This window comes from Mercenaria mercenaria, chromosome 10 (genome assembly GCF_021730395.1).
Source record: "Mercenaria mercenaria strain notata chromosome 10, MADL_Memer_1, whole genome shotgun sequence".
NCBI lineage: Eukaryota > Metazoa > Mollusca > Bivalvia > Venerida > Veneridae > Mercenaria > Mercenaria mercenaria.
The window spans coordinates 30,990,460-31,011,919 of record NC_069370.1 but is presented as its reverse complement, the minus strand read 5'-3'; the positions used below and the strand labels follow the sequence as shown (position 1 = coordinate 31,011,919).

The window sequence follows — 21,460 nt, the reverse complement described above, 5'->3', positions numbered from 1 at the left end:
GGTCTTGGTTTTTCCCTACGGCCAATAATAAAAAAGTTACTAAATATAAGCTATTTATAGCAATGTCAAAGGAAAGTAATTAAAACAAAAAATTGTTGTAAGTGAACAAAACAAGAGGACCATGATGGTCCTGAATCGCTCACCTATCCCCACATGACCCAGTGTTGAACTGAGTATGATGTCGTTATTTCTATTATTTGACAAAGTGACCTAGTTTTTGAGCATATGTGACCTAGATATCATCAAGATAAAAAATTCTGACCAATTTTCATGAAGATCCATTGAAAAATATGACCTCTAGAGAGGTCACAAGGTTTTTCTATTATTTGACCTAATGACCTAGTTTTTGAAGGCACGTGACCCACTTTTAAACTTGACCTAGATATCATCAAGGTGAACATTCTCACTAATTTTTATGAAGATCTCGTGAAAAATATGGCCTCTAGAGAGGTCACAAGGTTTTTCTATTTTTCGACCTACTGACCTAGTTTTTGACCGCACATGTCCCAGTTATGAACTTGACCTAGATATCATCAAGCTGAACATTCGCACCAACTTTCATGACAGATCCAGTGAGAAATTGGCCTCTAGAGACATCACAAGAATTTTCTATTTTTAAGACCTACTGACCTATGTTTTTGACCGCAAACGTGAAAACCCCAGTTTTGATTTGACCTAAATTCATAAAAGCTGCACACAATCTGACAATTTTCTTAAGATCATGACAAAAATATACTGCCCATAGAAGATGTACAGAGTTTTTTTCTAATTTTAGACTACTAACCTATTTATTGACCCGCAAGTAACAAGTTTCACACTACCCATAATATCATAGTGTAAATTCTCTATGACCAATTTTCATAAATAGAATCACTCATATAATAAATATTCCTCAGATAGTCACAAATGTGTTTATCTTATATTTTTAAGATACAGTCCCTGTTTTGGAAAATATCCAGTTTAACTGACCTAGAAAAATCATCAAGGTAAACATTACAGAACAACAATTTATGAAGTATCCATTAGAAATATGGACATCTAAAAGTTGTGAAAAGTTTTCAATTTTTATCCCAACTGAACTCTAGTTTGTCTGACTTACCGCTCTTTTTGGGAACCCTACGTTTCCTGAAAATACCTAAATCACAATAAACATGTCTGAACCATTTTTGTAGCCATAAAATTATGGCCTCTAAACAGATCTAGGTTTTTATCTATTTTTTACATCACTGGAACACTTTTTTGGAGCCAGAATGACCCAGACTCTTTGGGGTTTCTTTGGGATGAGTAATCAAACAGTGGATCTGGTCTCATCAATTTTATGAAGATCCTATTAGAAATATGGCCCTCTAGTAAGTTATCACTGTTTTTCTATTTTTAGACCTACTACCTAGTTCTCAGATTCCAGGGTTAACCAAGTTTCAAACAATGTACTATATATATTAGCTGACTTCAGAACCGATTTCTGAATCAATTTATGAAAAATATGGCCCCTAACACAACGTTGTTTTGATTTTAATCACTATCCAAGTTGATGACCCTGGATCGCTCACCTGATAATTGACCTAAATATCAAGTGTCAACTATAATAAATTTTAAGAAAGCAGATCTCATGAATAAATATGTTTAGATTAGGTGCACAAAGTTTGTCTCAATTTTAGGATCTGAATTAACAAGGCCTTTTGATGCCCTATCGACCACTTTTCTGCACTTGAGACAGGCTAGAATATCATCAAGAAGTAACACTGAAACTTTACCATAAAGAATCCCAGATGCAAAAAAATTGGGACCTCTGGGGTACACAGAAAAGTGGTACTGCCCACGCCCAATACAAAAGTACTACAATACGCCATAGCAATTCACAAAAGTATTTAAAACAAAAAATTGTTGTAAGTGAACAAAAAAAGATCTGCCAAATAAATCTGTTGACATAAATGAAATTTCAGATCAGTCTCTTCATTAGTTACGGAGATATACCCATTTTAATTTGAAATAAAGGGAGGTAATTTGACATAAAATCAGTCCATAGTTATCTACCCGATTGGCTCAGTCCAAATAATGACAATAATGAAATTTCAAATAAGTCCTATAAGTACTTACTGATATAAATCAATTTTGATTACAATCAGGGGAGGTAATCAGATATAAAAATAACTGAACCTACATTTGGATCTGATTTGTCATGGAATCCAAGAATTATTGTTGCTGAAGTTATTTTGGAAGTTTGTATCAAATAAAACCATAAATGAAGTCTATATGGCTGCAAAAGCCAAAATAGACAATTTTGGACCTTTAAGGGGCCATAACTCTGGAACCCATAATGAAATCTGGCAAGTTCAAGAAAGGAACCAAGATCTTGAGGTGATACAAGTTTTGTGCAAGTTTGGTTAAAATCGAATCATAAATGAAGCTGCTATTGTGCAGACAAGGTCAAAATAGCTAATTTTGGCCCTTTCAGGGACCATAACTCTGGAACCCATCATGGGATCTGGCCGGTTCAACTAAGGAATCAAGATCTTATGGTGACACAAGTTTTGTGCAAGTTTGATTAAATTCAAATCATAAATGAAGCTACTATTGTGCAGACAAGGTCAAAATAGCTAATTCTGGCCCTTTCAGGAGCCATAACACTGGAACCCATAAAGGAATCTTGCCAGTTCAAGAAAGGAACCAAGATCTTATTGTGATACAAGTTGTGTGCAAGTTTGGTTAAATTCAAATCATAAATGAAGCTGCTATTGTGCAGACAAGGTCAAAATAGCTAATTCTGGCCCTTTCAGGGGCCATAACTCTGGAACCCGTAATGGAATCTGGCCAGTTCAAGAAAGGAACCAAGATCTTATGGTGATACAAGTTGTGTGCCAGTTTGGTAACAAGAGGACCATGATGGTCCTGAATCGCTCACCTATCCCCACATGACCCAGTGTTGAACTGAGTATGACGTCGTTATTTCTACTATTTGACATAGTGACCTAGTTTTTGAGCACAAGTGACCTAGATATCATCAAGATAAAAAATTCTGACCAATTTTCATGAAGATCCATTGAAAAATATGGCCTCTAGAGAGGTTACAAGGTTTTTCTATTATTTGACCTAATGACCTAGTTTTTGGAGGCACGTGACCCACTTTTAAATTTGACCTAGATATCATCAAGGTGAACATTCTCACCAATTTTCATGAAGATCTTGTGAAAAATATGGCCTCTAGAGAGGTCACAAGGTTTTTCTATTTTCGACCTACTGACCTAGTTTTTGACCGCACATGACCCAGTTACGAACCTGAGCTAGATATCATCAAGCTGAACATTCTCACCAGTTTTCATGAAGATCTATTGAGAAATATGGCCTCTAGAGAGGTCACAAGGTTTTTCTATTTTCAGACCTACTGACCTAGTTTTTGACGGCACGTGACCCAGTTTCGAACCTGACCTAGATATCATCAAGGTGAACATTCTGACCAATATTCATGAAGATCTCATGAAAAATATGGCCTCTAGAGAGGTCACAAGGTTTTTCTATTTTTAGATCTACTGACCTATCTCTTAACCCAATGTGACCCAGTTTCGAACTTGATCTAGATATCATCAAGGAAAACATTCTGACCAATTTTCCTGAAGATCCATTGAAAAGTATGGCCTCTAGAGAGGTCACAAGGTTTTTCTATTTTTAGACCTACTGACCTAGTTTTTGACCGCACATGACCCAGTTTCGAACTTTACCTAGATATCATCAAGCTGAACATTCTGACCAATTTTCATGAAGATCCATTGAGAAATATGGCCTCTAGAGAGGTCACAAGGATTTTCTATTTTTAGACCTACTGACCTAGTTTTTGACCGCATGTGACCCAGTTTCGAACTTGACCTAGATATCATCAAGGTGAACATTCTGACCAATTTTCATGAAGATCCATTGAGAAATATGGCCTCTAGAGAGGTCACAAGGTTTTTCTATTTTTAGACCTAATGACCTAGTTTTTGACGGCACGTGACCCAGTTTCGTCCTTGACCTAGATATCATCAAGGTGAACATTCTGACCAATTTTCATGAAGATCTTGTGAAATATATGGCCTCTAGAGAGGTCACAAGGTTTTTCTATTTTTAGACCTACTGACCTAGTTTTTGACCGCACATGACCCAGTTTCGAACTTGACCTAGATATCATCAAGCTGAACATTCTGACCAATTTTCATGAAGATCCATTGAGAAATATGGCCTCTAGAGAGGTCACAAGGATTTTCTATTTTTAGACCTACTGACCTAGTTTTTGACCGCACGTGACCCAGTTTCGAACTTGACCTAGATATCATCAAGGTGAACATTCTGATCAATTTTCATGAAGATCCATTGAGAAATATGGCCTCTAGAGAGGTCAGAAGGTTTTTCTATTTTTAGACCTAATGACCAAGTTTTTGACGGCACGTGACCCAGTTTCGAACTTGACCTAGATATCATCAAGGTGAACATTCTGACCAATTTCATGAAGATCCATTGAAAATATGGCCTCTAGAGAGGTCACAAGGATTTTTCTATTTTTAGACCTATGACCTAGTTTTTGACGGACACGTGACCCAGTTTCGAACTTGACCTAGATATCATCAAGGTAACATTCTGACCAATATTCATGAAGATCTCATGAAAAATATGGCCTCTAGAGAGGTCACAATGGTTTTTCTATTTTTAGACCTACTGACCTAGTTTTTGACGCCACGTGACCCAGTTTCGAACTTGACCTAGATATCATCAAGGTGAACATTCTGACCAATATTCATGAAGATCTTCATGAAAATATGGCCTCTAGAGAGGTCACAAGGTTTTTCTATTTTTAGACCTACTGACCTAGTTTTTGACCGCACGTGACCCAGTTTCGAACTTGACTAGATATCATCAAGGTGAACATTCTGATAACTTTCATAAAGATTTTGAAAATTGACCTCTAGAGTGGTCACAAGGCATATTTTAGACCTAGACTGTGACGGGCACACGTGACGTTCGAACGCCTAGATTCACAAGTGCATCTGTTACTTTCGATGAAGATTTACTGAAAAATACCAATTCACAACAAAGTTGGCGTACGGTGCAGACAAGGCGTCAAAAAGCTCACTTGTCACTTTGTCAGGTGGCCAAATCGAACTCATAATGGATTTGCCAAGTCAAGAATGGCCCCAGGCCAACCTGAGATCTATGGTGCCAATTAGAAGGAACAGACTTATGTGATACAAGTGTTGAGTTGGTTAAAATAAAATCATAAATGAAACCACTATCGTGCAGACAAGAAATTGTTGACAGACGCACTGACGCACACACGCACGGACTGACAACGGACGAAGGGTGATCACAAAAGCTCACCTTGTCACTATGTGACAGGTGAGCTAAAAAACAAGAAAGTAAGTCAGTAGGTCAAGGGACATCATATTACTTGAGGTCATCAGGTAATTATAATTAAACAGTCTTGGAAATAGGATCAGATGATTTTTTCAAGTATTTTTCCTAATATAACTCACATAATAACTAAGTGACCCCAGGGCGGGCCTCTTTTAACCCCAGGGGCATAATTTGAACAATTTTGGTAGAGGACTACTAGACAATGCATCATACCAAATATCGAAAGCCTAGGTCGTATAGTTTCAGACAAGAAGATTTTTAAAGCTTTTTCCTATATAAGTCTATATAAAACTTGGGACCCCCAGGGCAGGGCCTCTTTTCACCCAAGGGGTACAATTTGAACAATTTTGGTTGAGGACCATAAGACAATGCTACAAACCAAATATCAAAGGTCTAAGTGTTGTGGTTTCAGACAAGAAGATTTTTAAACTTTTTTTCCTATATAAGTCTATGTCATACTTGGGACCCCCGGGGCGAGGCCATATTTGACCCTAGGGGGATAATTTGAACAATCTTGGTAGAGGACCACTAGATGATGCTACATACCAAATATCAAAGCGCTAGGCCATGTCGTTTTGTACAAGAAGATCTTCAAAGTTTTCCCTATATAAGTCTATATAAACCATGTAACCCCCGGGGCCGGGCCATATTTGTTCCTAGGGGGATAATTTGAACAATTTTGGTAGAGGACCACTAGATGATGCTACACACCAGATATCAAAGCCCAAGGCCCTGTGGTTTTGGACAAGAAGATTTTTAAAGTTTTTCCTTTCGGTTGCCATGGCAATCAGAGTTCTGCATGGAATTCAATTCTTTGAACAATTTTGAAAGGGGGCCATCCAAGGATCATTCCTGTGAAGTTAGGTGTATTTCTGTCCAGTGGTTTTCAAGAAGTAGATTTTTTTAGAAATTGTTGACGGACGACACACTACGCACGACGGACATCAAGCAGTCACAATAGCTCAACTTGTCAGCTCGTGACAGGTGAGCTTAAAAGCTGTTTAGGCATTATATCATTTTTGGTTAGAAAGTTGACTCAACTGACTAAAGATGACATTGCTTCAATAAAGTCCTCTTAAGTATCTGCATGAACCTTAAAGTAGTTGCTCTCATTTATTACAATAAACCAATATTAATCATCTGGTGGCAGGAAATCCCTGTTCCTCTATTCAATGTTCTCTTCCTCTTCAACCAGCGAGTCTTTCACCACCTACCTCATCATGGAAAAGATGTCCACATTCCAGTGTTACTATTGATTTAGGGTCCATCTCCTCATGGCAAATGACACAAGGATCCTCCTCCTCTTCCCTGTACAGTTCTGAGCCCAAACCCTTGCCTGACCCCAACTTTGACCCACCAGCAGTCAGGAATGCCCAAGAACTGTTCAGCCCAGGTGGAGGTCCAACTGCCTTACTACCAGCCTGTCAGAAATAAATCTTTCATTACACCCACTTTAAACCTGTACCCTATTGCCATAAATTTAAAACCTACTGTTTGATCGACTTACGAACAATTTTTATTGTGAATTTTCTGCTTTAGTTTGCTAGATCCAAATTTGTCCTTCATTCTGAAAACCTCAAGGAATAGGTAAAGAAATTTTTTTTATTTTAAAGAGGTCTTTAATAAATGGCAATTCATGGCCAGACATGTATTTATTGTGTAAAATCTGGCCCACCCAAGAACAGTTTCAAAAAGAAATTCTAGTTAAGATTTTACGAATGGAAATATTGTTTACCGGTACATACCAACTGAGATATCCAATCAACAAATAAAGTCGAAACATAAACTTCAAAATGTAGTGTCAATAATTCGCAACAAAAATTATCCTATCAAAATAGTTTTGACAATTCATAAAAAATTAATTATACTAAAGTATTTTGAAAATTTAAAAAGTTACTATTACTGTAAATATGTGTTATTTGAATGGTATTGTAGAAATGACGAAAATATTCTTGTTTCTAAAAAATGTGGATCAAATAGTAGATATGTTGAAGAGAAAAATAAACAAAATGTACATCTGTGTCTATCCTACTTTTTCAACCAATCACATGCCAAATTTTCAAAATGTTGCAATATCTATTCATGGAGTGTACAGCAAGTGGAATATCTAAGGAAAGTGTTACCTTCGTTGAGCTGTATTGAAAAAGTAGGAAAGACTCTTCAAGTTGGATAAAAGCCATGAAGTGAAATATTCAGTATTAAGAAACTGCTGTCAGTATGCTCTCTTAACACTGATGATTGCACTTCATAACCTCTATCCTATACATAGAATTATCACATGTTTGACATCGCAGGAGTGTAATAAAGCCATTAAATAAAAATGATAATACACTAGTGTAATAAAGCTTTGACGTCGACGTCATTTATAGTATAGGCGACGTCGGTCAAATTGTCTTGTTTATATAGTAAAAGAAAGTCGATTTCTGATGTTTCGACAAGAAAGGCTAACATGTGATAAAAAGAATATTACATTTGTGACTTTCCATATTGAATTTATTAAACTCATTGAATAAAATTGATAAAATGCTCGGCAGAGCCTCGCATTTTATAATTTTATTCAACTCGTTTAATAAATTCAATATGAAAAGACACTCATGTAATATCCTCTATATAAATACAACTACCAATCTGAGAATGAATGAAATTAAAATCAACAAAATCAAAATGTGATAGCTGTTCATATGAAGTTAAATATGAATAGATAGAAAATAATCCTAGGTGTCTGTAATATACAGAGGTATTGATGCTGCATTCTATTGGAAGTTGCATCATGACCATCAAGTTGCTTGTGGATGATCTCCCGTGTCCCTTCTGCTGATATTTCATGCACAAGGGGCCATTTTGTTGCAATCAGCATTCAACATGTCAGACGAGTTAGTTCCTTACATTTGAGATGTCAATCTTGGCAAGGCTTGCATCAACAAGTTAGTCAGTGACCGTGACAAGTGGTCCCTTCATACAATTTGTATCTCCATTCTGCTTAACTTACTAAAAATTCTGTCTACATGTGTATCTATGCATGCACTAAAAGTTCCCTTTATACACCAAATTTTCCACACATACGTACCTATCTTTGTTTTAAAAACAGACTGCTGTATCCATCCCTAGTCCCATTTATTTAATCTTCTTATGGTCAGAGAAAATTACTTTTTTTTAAATCACAGTAATAAATAGAACCTAGAATTTCATTCAAATTGCATAGGCTATAGCATGGAGTGCATATCAGCTAAAACAAGAGCTGTCACTAATGGTGACAAATGCACCCGCAGCACCTTGACCTTTGAGCTGGTGACCTTGACCTTTGAGCTGGTGTCCCCAAAGTCAATTGGGGTCGTGTACTCAATAAGTATTATCAGCACGTTGAGTTTGAAGGTCCTGGGTGCAGTGGTTTGCGAGTAAAGTGCCTTCATGCAAAAATTAACGTTGTGACGAACGAACTAACAAACAAAGTAACGAACGGACGGACAGCTGAAAACTAATATGCCTCCCTTCGGGGGCATAATTATGGACTGAAGTTTGTACTGAAATTCCATATATCATGATACTTCTATGCTGTAAATGCACCAATTATGATGAGCCATTTTGTTGTAATCACCTGCTGTATGCTGGACTGTTCCAGGGTCCCAGTGATTGCCTGCTGCTCCTGTGCAGTAATTAACTCGGCAATCTGCTGGATAATGTCCTCCATCGTCATACCAGACAGTGACCCGCCACGTTTCTGACGTAAGGCATGGATCAACTGACTCAGCTCAGCCCTTCAAATAAAATAATCAAAATGCATAAAGTTATAAGCTGCAAACATTAATAAACAATTATTGTAATGGATAATTGTCACAACAATACTTATAACTAGGGCTTTACACATCAAATGGTTATTATGCAAACCTCTGGTTGTTGGCATGGGTTACTGGATTCTATCTTGTATAGTTTTGTCTTCCAAAATGTAACATGAGGAGTGAATGGTAAGTGCACCAAGACTATCAAAATAATGCTAAAAATAAATCAATGGTATATAAAGTTGAAATAATGCAAAGTGAAAAAGAATTTAATTAAACACAGAAAAACAGATGAAAACTAAAATATTACCTGGATTTTTCAGGGAATGTCATCTTTAATTTCACCACCAATTTATCAAAACTGCTCATCTGTGCGGCCAAACCTCCTATACCAATTGGGCGCAGTGGGGCTCTGTTTGGTACAGCTAGAGGGGCTCTAGGTGGTAACTGCCCGGGTTTAGAAAGTCCTCCACCAGCACTTGGTGTCACCAAGGGTCTGGGCGTTCCCTGCACTGATGCTGGCACTGAAGTGTTATAATGGTTCTGAGTGGCAGTAGCCACAAGTCCATTGTTATTGCCAATAGATGACTGAACCTGGGCTTGCACTGGCTGTTGCACAGTTTCTGTAGGTTTGGATGGCACCGCAGACACAGGAGCTCCAATTGCTGCTGGAGCAGCACCTACTGGTGATGGTACCTTAACCATACCTACAATTGAAATATACATTTTACACATATGCATATAAAGACAAAGATATTTTTATCAACATGACTGATGGCTGAAAGTGGTTCTAAATTTTTAAAAAATTGATCTTGTTTTAACTCATTTTACACTGACTGCAGCGAAAAAACTTCATACTTATGTTTGAGACACTGAAACATTTAACATTGTCAAAACATTTAAGTATGAAAGAGGCATAATATGGTCAAAAGTACAAACCAGAGTTATGCAGATTGTTACCACACATGCAGATGATGATGATAAAGATATATTTTAAGTTTCAAGTCATTATCTTATATTGTACTAAAGTTATATCTAGAAAGCGAAGATTGCCAAAATACTTAAGTATGGAAGGGGTATAATTCTGTCAAAAATACAATTAGAGTTATGGGGATTGTAACCACACATGCAGATGATGATTATAAAGAAATATTTTTAATTTCAAATCATTATCTTTTAAAGTACCAAATATATGTCTATAAACGAAGCTTTTGGAAAAATTTAACATGAAAACAATTCCAAGTATAACAACTTGGTGTATAATGGGCCCAGCCCCTGCAATACTTATTTATTTATTTGGGTTTTACGGTGCACCAACACAGTATAGGTTATATGGCGCAAAACAGGACTACAAATTTTGGTTCCACATCTCATTTACATCGAAACAAAAACATGTGGTATAGAATCAAAATTTGCATACCTGCTGGAATCACAGAGTTACTGCAAAACCAAGTGTTAAGACCGTATTAGTCGCCTCTTACGATCATGCAAGGGTAAGGCAGTGATTCCAATTCTTTTCATACACAGACTGACCCAGAACCACATGGGGCCCTGCAATACTTTGTTTGTATGCTGGACAATGTTTATGTGAAGTTACAGTAAGACATAAGCAATAGTAACAAAGATATGACAGAAAAACAAAGGTTGCCGAAAAACAAGAGCTGTCCGTAAGACAGCGCGCTCCACTATTCAGGGATTTGACAGTAAAATGAATATATGTCTCAATAAGAGACCTCTACTTTAAAAGGAAGATACACCAAGTGGCATAATTCTGTCAAGAATACAAACTAGTGTTACTGGGATTGTTACCACATATGCAGATGACATACATGCCATAATTTTTCAGAACGTTTCCGGGATTCTGAGTTAAAATTTCCGGGATTTTTACCTTTTGTCCGGGACATACACCGTGACATTGGTATTCATCTGTTTCATGCAAAAATATCATAATATACATGTAGTTTCCCGAGACTAAACATTGTTCACTCGCTTGTATTAATTTGCGGCAAATGTCGTCTAGCTTTCTAAGGGAGGTAAATACATGTATACGGGTAATACATCTATAGTTCGGCACGTGAATTTATTGCGTTCCCGAGGTGAACAGAATTAGGAGACTTACTATATACGAAAAATCAACCTGGTCATCGTGATTTAGATTCTAGCTAATTTGGTATCATTCTAAAGCTTAAACATTTATCTAATAATTAAATGAATCCTTAAAGGAACAAAATAAATCTTGTAGATAAAATCGACAATATAAAATATTTGGAGTCGGGTCAATTTTCATGGGTCGGTCGGCAAAGGCATTCAGCATTTTAATTTAAAATATGTGTGACAATCGATCTAGATCTTAAATAATTACAACCTTTTAAAATAATTATCGTTTAATTGACCGTTTTCAATAATCTCTTCCATAAAGGCTACATGTAGCTTTATTGCCAACGTGCTAAAAACAAAGAGATTTACGACTATTGTTCCTAATTTAACTATCATAAAACAGTTATTGATTGCATAATCCTGTCAGTTCTTAATCAGGGTCATCATAATAACTGACTGTAACTTAATCAGTGTCATCAAAAGATCGTCGCGTGATCAAAGCAGGCTTAATCAACACGTGTCCCGCTCGCCCGCTCGAGGGAAAGTGATTAGGAATAAACAATGTGACAACGGGGACTGTTTATTGTGTAAAATTTAACAAATTATAGACAAAAACAAGTTTTTTGGGGGATTGTTTTTATTTGTTCCTGTATTTTTATTTTTCCGGGACATTTTAAGACTGTCCGGGACACCGGGACGAGTATGTAATTTCCGGGACAATCCCGGACAATCCGGGATGTATCACATGTATGGCAGATGATGATGGTAAAGATATATTTTAAATTTCAAGTCATTATCTTATATAGTACCAAAGCTATGTCCAGAAAACGAAGTTTGTTAAAAAATTTAAGTATGAAAGGGGCATAATTTGGTCAAAAATAGAAATAAGAGTTATGGGGATTGTTACCACACATGCAGATGATGATGATAAAGATACATTTTAAGTTTCAAGTCTTTATCTTATATTACATTAAAGTTATATCCAGAAAGCGAAGATTGCAAAAAACCTTTAAGTACAAAAGGGGCATAATTCTGTCAAAAATACAATTAGAGTTATGGGGTTTGTAACCACAGGTGCAGATGACGATTATAAAGAAATATATTTAATTTCAAATCATTATCTTTTAAAGTACCAAAGATATGTCTATAAACAAAGCTTTCGAAAAAATATAACATGAAGATAATTCCAAGTATAACAACTTTGTGACCTTGACCTTGGGTATAATGCGCCCAGCCCCTGCACATACTTTGTTTGTATGCTGGACAATGTATATGTGAACTTACAGTAAGATATAAGCAATAGTAACAAAGATATAACAGAAAAACAAAGGTTGCCGAAAAACTTTAACCTTAAAAATAACTTTAGCATAACACCCTGGTGACCTTGACCTTTGGTATAATGGGCCCAGCCCCTGTACATACTTTATTTGCATGCCGAACAATGTTAATGTTATGTTACAGTAAGATATAAGCAACAGTAACAAAGATATGACAGAAAAACAAAGGTTGCCGAAAAACTTTAACCAAGAAAGGTCACGCTGATGCCGATGCCGGGGCGAGTAGAATAGACCCCCTATTCTCCAAATAGTGGAGCTAAAAATAACCAAAGTATTACACCTTGGTGACCTTGACCTTATGTATAATAGGCCCAGCCCCTGCACATACTTTGTTTGTATGCTGGACAATGTTTATGTGAAGTTTATGTATGTTGGCACCCAGTGTTTCTATCAAAGTGCCTGCTGGTGCCTGAATTAAGGCCTGGAGAAGCACCAGGGGTCTTATACACAATGTAAAGCTTGGAAGAAAATATTTAAAGATTTACTTTCCCTACACCCAGGAAATTAATCTGTCGCTTTTCACTGCAAAAAGGAATCTGACCCATATGTTGGCAGGTACGAACGAGGAAATATCAGAAATGATCTCCAGATACCACAGAACCTATCTCATTTCAAGTATTTTCTAAATTATGATACAAGCTATACATCTATGTAGTCTACCTGGATTGTTAAACGGAGGCCTATTAGGGAACTGCATTCTCGGCATCATAAAACCTGGCATCCCTGGCTGCATGAACGGTAAACCCCGTATCTGAAAACAATGAAACGTTTACAATGAAGTAGTCCATTAATTTTGGTAATTGTAGAAAGTGAGTGTATATTGGCATGGCTCAATTCTTATGTGTGAAAAGAAATATAATCAAATGAACCATGTCTGTTTTTTTAAAGTTTAATGCCGTTTTTCAACACTATTTCAGTTATGCAACGGCGGGCAGTTAACCTAATCAGTGTTCTTGGATTCTGTTCTCCGCAAGTAACTGCCAACTTCACCAAATGAATCTGTTATCAAATAATCTCGGAGAACATACGGTTTACAGTGTGTGACGAGTTGGACACACAAGACTTTTCTCTATATTCCATATAGCAAAAACTATCAAAGGGCCATAACTGCTGTAAAAATAGTCACATAAAAAAAAAATCCTTCCTTTATGGTCATCTGCACATCAAGATTGTTCATCTGTGAAAGTCTGAAGCAAATCAGGTTTATTGTGTGTAAGGAGTTGGACACACAAGACTTTTCTTTATATTCCATATAGCAAAAACTATCAAAGGACCATAACTGTGGTAAAAATATTCACCGAAAAAAATCCTTCTTTAAAGGTCATCTGTACATCAAGCTTGTTCATCTATAAATGTTTGAAGCAAATCAGTCAAATAGTGTGGGAGAAGAAGGACACACAAGATTTTTTTCTACATTGCATATAGCAAAAACTATCAAAGGGATAAAATAGTCAGAGAATCTGACCCCTTTATATAACTGAAATAATGAGTACTCATGAAAAATGGCTTTAGATTAAATAAAACATTAATATGTACATGGATAATTAAAAAAAAGAATACATGTACATACTGATTCTGGTACAGGGGGAGGACTGGGAACGGCTATTTGTTCAAGGTCGGCTAGGGGAGTCCCTGCTTTTAATTTTGCTATTTGTTCTTCATAAGCGACCTGAAATCATAAAATAATGATAATTACAGTACCATATGTCTAATATCAAAAAGATTTAAAATGAAAATGTGATGTTAATCAATAAGAATTTGAGTTTCTTATAAAAAAAAATTACTTCATCCTGAACTCATCTTTTCCTTAAAATGAAAATGAAGATTGACTGTGTGCTGCACTACATGATCTTCTAATTAAATGAGCCGTGCCATGGGAAAATCAACATAGTGGGTTTGCGACCAGCATGGATCCAGACCAGCCTGCACATCTGCGCAGTCTGGTCATGCTCCATGCTGTTCCCTTTTAAAGCCTATTGGAATTGGAGAAACTGTTAGCGAGTAGCATGGATCCTGACCAGACTGCGCAGATGCACAGGCTGGTCTGGATCCATGCTGGTCGCAAACCCACTATGTTGATTTTCTCATGGCGCGGCTCAAATACTGTTATGTAAAAGACAAACCATATACATGTATTTGCCCTGTAATACCTAATCCCACATGGCAATCTGTGTGTACTTACCGTAATACTATTAAGATTTTCCTCTGATTTTTTCACAGCTGATGTCATGAATTCAAACGCCTGCTGCAGGGGTGGGGGTATAGGTTTATTATCTTCTTCATGTCTGAAATAAACAAACAAGTATTTATTTCATATCGTATAAATCATTTATTTTCTTAGGCACGAAATTTCTTGGTTTTCACCAAAACAGTAATTTTTGGGGATATGAATTTGTGGGTTACAAGTATCGAACATAAAATGAACTGGGGTTTTACTGGTTTGTTAGGATTTAATTTCATGGATCAATTCAACCATGAAAATATTCCTTAACAAATACTTATGATTTCACAGTAGCTTTTGCTGGACTGAGAAAAATACTGTAGAAGTGGATATTTGAGCGGGTCAAAAAGCGAACTGCTGATTCTGAACATTTTGCGAGTGGAAATATTTTTACTTGACTGTAATGAAAAGTCTTGGTGAATGTGGAAATTTAAGCTGGTTGATATTTTCACGAATTTTATGAATTTGTGAAATTTGCAAATATTTCTGCGAAGCGAACTTTTCTGTTTATACAATATTGAGTAAGTTTATTCCCTAATATTGTGAACTCAAGTTAATTTTGTTGGCATAAAATGTTGTTTCCTGTCATAGCAGTTTCATTCTGTGTGGTGGATTTCAATTTTCAAAGTTTGTGCCACCAGAAAAGTGTCCATTCAAATTCTAAAGCTTTAATAAATTAAGTGGGATTTTATTTGTATGTTGGGACTTAATTTTGTGGATTATATCTATCACAAAGCTCACAGATATTATGCCCCAATGATTTATATTCAATTATGTGAACCACTTTCATATGATTTACATGACTGTTCAACAGAATCTAGAACTCCTCACACAATTCTGCAGCATCATGTAGCATTACTGACGGCAAAAATCAATTAACACTTCCACACCTTAAGGAAACTTTAGTGATGGTAACTTTAACAGAATACCTACTTTTGTACAAAACCAGACAGCCTCTGTTTGTGAAATGAAGCCTCTTTCTGTGAGCGTTCGAGAGTACTTTTTGCTGCCTGCAATTTCGATTTTAGTATTTCAGATTCAGCAGATACTGCACGTTGAAGTTGTGTATCATGGAGGTGTCTGTACTTTTCAGCATTTTCCATACACTTCTTAATCTCTGCCAAATCTTTGTCCCTGCAAAACAAGATTAAGTTCACCAGATCTATAAAACACAGTGTCAAACATTTGTGGTGTTTTCAAGAATCAACCAGTTTTAATAAACTGTTTATCGATATAATTTTTGGCATCATTTGCTAGATGATGTCCTTGTTTCTGCCTGTTTAGTACAGATTTCCAATTACATAACGCCATAATCAAAATTAAAATAGTTGGAATGGTGAGAAAATAAATTCGCCAAGTCTATAGTCGTAGCAATAAGGAAATTTTATGCTCAGTTTCAGACAAGTAACTCAGCAGTACATGAAAAACCTCATTCCCAATAAGAATTCCTTATCTGCAACTTGCAGACATAGTACATTCACACGGATTGGAGAGTTTTTACAATCACACTAATATGGATTGGAGACTTATTACAACCACTTATATAAATTGCAAACCTTTGATCCTTGGCAAGTATAGCAAGCTCATTCACTCGTTTTTCTTGTCCAATCATCTTTTCTTTCAATCTGTAAACATAATCAGAACTTCTAAAAATATCCACCTTACGTTCCTTTTTGAATTGGATTATGTGAAACATTTCAACATTACCACAAATCTTCATAACAACTATCTGTTATCTTTACAGGAAATATAGTTCTGATTTTTATACCAACATAAACAACAAATTATCCATGCTTCTTTGCAAATTAGGTATACAAATTTCAAAAGAAAATCAAATCAAAAGTCACAAATATCTCTGCACAGTTACGAACTAAAGCGGAAGTGTTTTTCCAATAGAAAAAAATATTCCAAGATCACTTTGTTTCCAGTTTACCATGCCTTAGCCTAACTTGTATGAGATCAAGAAAAATTGAATGTATCTACAGTAAAGCACCAATTGCTTGAAGAAAATTTTTTTTTTTTTTAAAAGGATCACATGTATTGCTAGTTATCAATTCTCAAGCAAAGTGAGTAGCGTTTCACTGGACATAATTATTAGTAATCTACACATAAAGGATAACAAATATAATCTTTCAGAACGTTTATCAGCAAACATTTCTAGAAAGTACTCACTCCTTTTCCTGACTATCTCTTGTAACAACTTGTTCTTGAAGTCTCTTGATCTCCTCTACAAATGCTTCTCGATCATTCTTCCACGATTTCTTCTCAAGATCAAACATACCAACCTTATTGTTAATATCGGCTTCTAATACCTGGTAACAATATACAATATTTATATACATCAGTAGGTAAAGTCTGCCATGTCATCTTCAAACAGCAAGTTTTTATATACTTTCAAATCAAGTTCTTTCACTGTCATATAGTTTTGAGGTTTTGGTAAAAGTGACTACTATTTAGGCAAACAGGTCCACTGGATTTCATATTGTACAGATACAACAGGGATTTCATCGGCTGATCCGAATTTTAAGTAGCTAGACACCGCTGCCAAATCCATAGGTCCATAGGACAGCACGCTCAACTTTTCTCAGTGCTTGACTCTGAATTAGAGTTTTGCCAGTAAAAATCTATTAAACTTTAACCAAAAAATTCTAAGTTAAAAAGAGGCATAACTCTGTCAAAATTCAAATCAGAGTTATGTGGATTGTTTCTCCTGGTGTAGAATTTGATAGTAAATAACTAATTTAAGTTTCAAGTCAAAAGCTTTGATAGTAACAGAGATATTTGACTTTATCAAAAACTTTAACAAACAAGAGCTGTCACTAATGGTGACAAATGCCCCCGCAGCACCTTGACCTTTGACCTGGTGACCCCAAAGTCAGTAGGGGTGGTGTACTCAATAAGTACTATCAGCATGTGAAGTTTGAAGGTCCTGAATGAAGTGGTTTGCATGTAAAGTGCCTTCATGCAAAAAGTTAACGTTGGCCCCTGTGACCTTGACCTTTGACCTAGTAACCCCAAAGTCAGTAGGGTTGGTGTACTCATAAAGTACTATCAGCATGTAAAGTTTGAAGGTCCTGGGTGAAGTGGTTCGCAAGAAAAGTGCCTTCATGCAAAAGATTAACGTTGGCCCCTGTGGCCTTGACCTTTGACCTGGTGACCCCAAAGTGAGTAGGAGTGGTGTACTCAATAAGTACTATCAGCACGTGAAGTTTGAAGGTCCTGGGTCAGTGGTTCGCGGGTAAAGTGCCTTCATGCAAAAAGTAAACGTTGGCCCCTGTGACCTTGACTTTTGACCTGGTGACCCCAAAGTCAATAAGAGTAGTGTACTCAATAATTACTATCAGCATTTGAAGTTTGAAGGTCCTAGGTGCAGTGGTTCGCGAGTAAAGTGCCTTCATGCAAAAAGTTAACATTGGCCCCTGACCTTTAATCTGGTGATCCCAAAGTCAGTAGGGGTGGTGTACTCAATAAATACTATCAGCATGTGAAGTTTGAAGGCCCTGGGTGCAGTGGTTCGCGAGAAAAGTGCCTTCATGCAAAAAGTTAATGTTGGCCCCTGTGACTTTGACCTTTGACCTGGTGACCCCAAAGTCAGTAGGGGTGGTGTACTCAATAAGTACTATCAGCATGTGAAGTTTGAAGGTCCTGGGTGCAGTGGTTCGCGAGTAAAGTGCCTTCATGCAAAAAGTTAACATTGGCCCCTGTGACCTTGACCTTTAATCTGGTGATCCCAAAGTCAGTAGGGGTGGTGGTGCTTACTGTTTATGACTATCTAAAACTGGTAGTCACTAGCAGTCGAATATTAACCTTCAAGACTGTTTTCAAAGTTGTCAAGAACCAAGTGACTGAACAATCATAGTAAAACTGGGGTAGTGTTGGCTTTCCATAGTCATACTGTAGAATGGATGATACTTGTAACATAAGACTATGAATAAAACTTTTTACATATACATATCATCCATCTTATAACTATGGAAAGCGTTCACTACCACAACTTTACTGTTTATATACAGAAAACGTTTACTTACCAGAATTTGTTGTTCTTTAGCTTTATGTTCAAGTAAAAGTTTCTCATAAAGACTTTTACTCTCTGCCATAACTCTAATGGCCTCGTCACGATTTTCCTTCATTTGAAGATATTCTTTCTTGAAAGGTTCATACACTTCTGTCATAGTCCCTATTGATTCAACTTGTAAAATGGCTTGTGTCTCTTTGTCTTTCATTTCAACTCGAACTTGTGGTGGAAATGGCATTGCCATTGGAGGAGGCATTGGCAAACGTGGTGGAGGTCGAAAAGGTACTTGCATGTTTGGATGCTGATAATATCCAGACACTGCCAATGGGGGTCGAACAAATGGTCCCTGTGGAGGAGGCATCATGGGTTTTGGAGGTGGGACACTTAATGGAGCTGGTGCACTGGGAGCAGAACTGCTATTAAAAGAATCTAATCCCCAAGTGGGGCCCGAGAAAAGATTATATCCTGAATTTGATGAAACTGAAGGTTGTATTTGCATCTCTTTGCTGGCCTTTCCATCTGGCCAAGGAAAAGTGGAATTAAAACCAGGATGATTTGAAAAAGAACTAAAACTATCTGGAGTAACTGAAGGTTTCTGAGGCGGTAAAGTACTCAAATCTGAAGTAGGAGAAACTAAATTCCTTTCCGAGTTATAATGACGTTTCATAAAATCTGTAGCAAATTTCCCCATATTCTTACTATAATCTGCTCCAGCTGGTGTATTTGCCCATAAACTAGATACTCCTTTCTTCCCTGCATTTGCACTTCTTTCAAAGTCTTTCCAAATATCAGCAGATACTTTGTTCAAGGTGGATGTACGTTCACTATCAGACACCCTTCTTCCTTCATACAACTTATCAACAACCGATTCTGCTAACTCCGACACAAAAGTTTCGTCAGATTTTCGAACAAATTCCTCACCAAGTCTTTTTGCCTCAAGAGCCACACTTTCAACACTGTTCCTTTCTACATTTTGATTTTCTTCCCTACTTCCTCGACTCCAGGAAGAATCAAAATCACTTTCCAACTTGTCCCACATTTGTGGCATTTTTGGTTGTCCAATATTCCCAAAAGCACTTCCATAACTCCTTTCACTTATATCTGATTTTGAACTACACCTGCTATTTGAATCAACTTTCCCAATATCTAAAGAAGCCAGTCTTGGATCAAGTCTTAAACCATTCTTATAACCTCCATTTTCCTGACTCTCTTTAAGTTCGCTTCCGCTTTCTGAAAGTCCGTCTAAATCATCAATGTCATCCAAATCTTTTTTCGTCTTTAATTCACTAGTATCTTGAATAGGTAAATCATCAATTGAGTCCAAAGTGTCAAAAGTCGACACTTGCACTGGTGCTGGTACAGTCACAGGAGGTTTAATTGGATTTGTTATATCAAAACTGCTCACACCCTCTGACCAGTGCATCCCTTGGTTATTTTGAGAAGTAGAAGCAGGTAAATCAACAAATGGTGAAACACTATTCGAATTGTTTGAATTTGGTAAAACAGATAAAGTTTTGGAATTAACACTTGAATTAACATCGGAAAAATTTAAGCTTGAAGAAGTAGAAATCGAGGCAGCCATTGTAACGTTAGTCTTTAGACTTTCACTCAATGCATCAACATTATTCACACTTTTTCCGACTGTTTTCCAAGCATTTTGAACTGCTGGCTCATTGCCAGAATTCTGACGTTCCTGTCTGCGAATTAAAGCTATTTCACGTGCACGCACAGCATCCGACATAAGTGAAATAACATCGTCTATGACAGCAAACTTGAGTGACTGCCTTAAAAAGTCTGCAAGTCCACCAACTAATTTAATCTTTTCCAAAGCTTCCTGTGGGAACACTTCCAACTCTTGCTGTATCCGAGTGTCATCTATTGCCAGGGGACCATTTGCTTTCAGAATCTCAACAAAATACCTAAATATATAAATTTACAATAAAATAATTAAACATCACTTTCTGAACAACAAAATATCTAAAAGTGTCATCATTTAGATAAAATTTGGGAGAGGATCTTACAATTATACACAAAAGACTAAGTGTCATGAAGGTCAATCAAGCAGTTCATGATTCAAGATTCTTTTTAATTTTTTAGCTATAGTGACCTTAACAGGGGTCAAGGCCCCATATAAACAAATTTTGGAGAGAACCTTATAAGGATGTTACAGACCAAGTTTGATGAAGATCCTACAAATGTTTAATGAAAAGACTTTGTTTAAAGACATTTCTATTGTACCTCTAGCAGACCCTAAAAGGGGCCAAATGCTCCCATTTGAATAAATGAGGAAGAGGACCTTATTATCATATTAAAGAGCAGGTTTGATGAAGTTCTGTAAAGTGGTTCATGCAAAAAAGTCGTTTGAATGTCTTTCTATTCATAGCTCTAACAGACCCTTAAAGGGGCCAAGCACTCTTGTATTGAACAAATTTTAGGACCTTACAATGTTGCTACAGACCAAGTCTGATGAAGATCCGTCTTGTGATTCATGAGAATGAAGAGGTTACTTATAAAAGGTATTTCTATTTTGAGCTATAACAGCCACAAGTAATCTCAATTGAAAACTAGAGCTGCTTTTGAGAAAAGCGCATGTCTCCCACAACTGCCTAATCATCTAAATTGTAAGTCAGTC

The 21,460-nt window shown here is 36.7% G+C and overlaps 1 protein-coding gene across 1 annotated transcript in view; it reads right to left on the bottom strand.

Annotated features, from left to right (window-relative positions):
* Positions 1-21,460, bottom strand: part of LOC123560852 (E3 ubiquitin-protein ligase TTC3-like) — an 84,216-nt gene that overhangs the window by 3,859 nt on the left and 58,897 nt on the right. The window contains exons 28-37 of the mRNA XM_053552604.1: positions 18,842-20,747; positions 16,986-17,125; positions 16,370-16,438; positions 15,747-15,947; positions 14,775-14,877; positions 14,163-14,261; positions 13,253-13,343; positions 9,469-9,865; positions 8,978-9,137; positions 6,597-6,803 (exon numbers count right to left, since the gene is read on the bottom strand). Coding sequence (XP_053408579.1) covers positions 6,597-6,803; positions 8,978-9,137; positions 9,469-9,865; positions 13,253-13,343; positions 14,163-14,261; positions 14,775-14,877; positions 15,747-15,947; positions 16,370-16,438; positions 16,986-17,125; positions 18,842-20,747 — 3,373 coding nt within the window. The remainder of the gene's footprint in view (positions 1-6,596; positions 6,804-8,977; positions 9,138-9,468; positions 9,866-13,252; positions 13,344-14,162; positions 14,262-14,774; positions 14,878-15,746; positions 15,948-16,369; positions 16,439-16,985; positions 17,126-18,841; positions 20,748-21,460) is intronic.